General features: G+C 34.6%; 1 protein-coding gene across 1 annotated transcript in view; it reads left to right on the top strand.

The window, feature by feature from the left end:
* The window catches only part of HELRODRAFT_85047 (hypothetical protein), a gene marked incomplete at both ends in the record, with an annotated part of 15,983 nt that extends 12,753 nt beyond the window's left edge, over positions 1–3,230 (top strand). The window contains 5 exons of the mRNA XM_009025649.1: positions 557–687; positions 917–1,034; positions 1,561–1,598; positions 1,780–1,904; positions 3,022–3,230. Coding sequence (XP_009023897.1) covers positions 557–687; positions 917–1,034; positions 1,561–1,598; positions 1,780–1,904; positions 3,022–3,230 — 621 coding nt within the window. The remainder of the gene's footprint in view (positions 1–556; positions 688–916; positions 1,035–1,560; positions 1,599–1,779; positions 1,905–3,021) is intronic.

Here is a 3,230-nt window from a genome sequence, read left to right as displayed (position 1 = left end):
AAAGCTTATGTATGTAATTGTACTGTCATACCATGGAAATCTTGATATATAGCAGCAGAAAACACAGTCTGCGTGTGCGCCTAGACCTAACTAGGAATGAGATTTGTGTCTGACTCGTGTCTCTATTTTTTTAGTGTATATTATCAACAAAAACATCAAAAATATTAAAGAAATAAAAAACGAATAAAATCGTATTATAGTAAACATAAAAATTTCATATATAAACTTTACTGTTCAATTTAGTTGTTAAATCAAAACTATTTGTTGTGTTACAAAATTTTTAGAATATGGTTAAAAATATTTTTCTACAATTATGTTTTTTGTTGGTGTTTTCAATAGAATGAATGCAATCTATAAAAGGATGGTCGTAACTGGCTTGCCTGCTTGGGTCTCCGAATCGCATCGGATGTTATCGGGCTGTGCTTCCTTTTCTCTGGATATCCATGATGCATATATTCCTTACAATGCAGCCATGTAAACAGACATACGTACATACATACTGTCATTAATATGCGCACTGTACTCACAGTACACATAACATAATTAATTCATGAAGTTGTTGAGACGCACGCTGAACGATAATGGCTTGAATGACGTGAAGTTGGTTGCTCCCGACGCCATGAATTGGTCGTATGTGGATGAGCTCATAAGTGACGAGGAACTCAGGAGTGCTGTCGATATAATTGGGTTAGTTAAACTGCTGTTCATTATTCTTGTTTTCTTCTTTATTGTAAAACGCAATTCTAAATTATTTCGTTACACGAGACGCTATATCATTTTCAAGATAGCACAAGTTAGATGTTATATCATTTTCAAGATAGCACTGGATAGATGTTATATCATTTTCAAGATAGCACCTGATAGATGTTATATCATTTTCAAGATAGCAATAGATAGATGTTATATCATTTTCAAGGCAACACTACCCAGGTGGTTACAGTCCAGATATCGCTCGATCGTTATCAAAGAAGTTGTGGGCATCCGAAGATTACAGCACGGTTGATGACGTCATTGGATCTGCTTGCTGGGCAAGGGTGCGTTTGTTGTGTTGCGGCACTTACTTCGTTGTGTTGTGTTTGTACAGGTGTCCGTTCACAGTGATTGCTAAAATGTTTGTTTGACCCTTTCTTATACGTGCATGGGTGTTTAATTTTGTAACGAGAGTAGATATTTAATGTGTGTAAATTTATTTTGTAATTAACATGCATACAAAAGGAAAATTTGGCATGGTAAGATCGTTTTACAATTAGGAAGATAAATCTTTATCACAATATATTATCAATCCTAATCAATGCTCGTTTATGGTCTCCTTCCGCAATTTATTAAGCGCACTTTATTTATTTATTTAAAGTTTAAAATTTTTTTAAATATTGCACCTGCGTAAATGGTATCCCTTTTCACAACATAATTTTTTCATTCTCAATTAAAATCAATTTACATCATATTTTTATTTATATCTTTAAAAATTGTCTTTCAACTGACTGATCATTTTGTTAAGTTTTTATGGTAAATCCGTTTAAATAAAATGCTTTTTACTTTTTTTTTCATGAAATAATCAAGGTCCTCAGTGAAGGGGTTGTATTTGGATATTTGACTAGGTTAGTTGGTTCATTGGTTAGTTGTGCGTTGTTATGTTAATACTTTATGTTAATATTTTATGTGTGCTGTTATGTTAGTGCTTGATATTTTACCATCAACTCATAATAGTTTTTTTTTGGAGTTATTTGTCAACTTGACTGATCCGCATCACCATTCCGATTAACTTCGTTTTCAATAAAGCTTCATAGCATGGAACATGGTGTCCAGTTATTATGAAGGTTTGCCTTACTCCAGAAGTAGCTTAATGACGGCCAACCAACCGTGGAGTGGTCACTATGAAGTCAATGGACCAATCTTTATTACTGGTCAGTTGGCTACTGTGCCAGTTGGTTGGAGTGGTACTGACTGGCCGGTGTTTTCTAGTTGTATGCTGGTTGCTTGGTATGCTGGTTGATTGGTTTGAGTGCTGACTTTCTGACTGATTGATGTGCGGCGGTTGGTTGACGTTTTGTTTTGCGTGCTTACTAGTTGGTTAGTGTGCTAGTTTGTTGGTTGATCGGTTGGTCGGTCATTTGGTCAGTTGGCTGCTGTAATGACTGGTTAGTCTATTAGGTTGAGAGTTGGTTAGTATAATGGCTAGTTGATGCACTTGTTGGAAGGCTAATTTCTTAGTATGATGGTTGGTTGATATGTTTATGAGTACATATTTTCCATTTCTTATTTTTTACATATTTTTATAATATACCAGTTCATTCTCCTCTATCTACATGTTGTAATTAGGTTCATGAAATTATTTATCTAATCTCCAATGTTTTCTTTTCAGTCTTATAAATCTAGATAGCTTCTGGTTTTTGAATTTCCGTAAGCATTGAAATTTGTCAATTTAATGAAAATCTAATATCACTGGTTGGCGAAAAATGTCGAGACGGCTCATTTCATCAAATCATTTTTAACTTTTTTTTGTACGTAAAACATGACAAATTCAAATAAAGTAATCACTTCACATTTGAACGCTATCCATTCCCTCACTACTTTATCTTGCCCTATTATGAACGCTGTCAATCTTGTCCGTATTAAAATAGGTCGAAGAAGACGTTGATTTGTCACGTTATATGTGTGATTATCAAATTTAGATATTTTACTCATTAATACACCTAAATCAGTGGGTCAATCGTCTCATACACGGGAACACTGGACGCTACTTTTCAGTCACTATTTCCGTATACATTTACTCATTCTGTTTATTGCACCAAACGATTAATTTATTAAAACAAGTTCGCAATAACGAGCAAAATGGGGGCAGGCGTCTTTTTCTGATTTAAAAATTTTTTCGTCGTTTGCAAATATGTATATAACTAAGCTCAGTCAATGAACCCACCATTCAGTATTTCACACGTTGTGATAAGACATATCATTAACAACGTCGCACCCGAAATGTTGCCTTGATGATGACGGTTGCGCTAATTTAATTCAATCCAACAGCTCATCACACGCATTTTTATGATGTTGGGTGGGTATACTCTCCTCACGGAGAGGGAGTGGGCGTGTTGAAAGGTGGCGGTACATTTGTAACTCTCACCAATCCAGTATCACGTGACGTCACAATTGTTGTCGAAACCATTGTGAGTTTTCAAAATGCATTTACTATAATAAGATGTTTCATCAAGGATTGTTATTGTTATAATTTATGA

Source organism: Helobdella robusta (assembly GCF_000326865.2).
Source record: "Helobdella robusta unplaced genomic scaffold HELROscaffold_43, whole genome shotgun sequence".
NCBI lineage: Eukaryota > Metazoa > Annelida > Clitellata > Rhynchobdellida > Glossiphoniidae > Helobdella > Helobdella robusta.
Note: the sequence above shows the minus strand (reverse complement) of the source record. Positions and strands in the feature narration are given on the sequence as shown.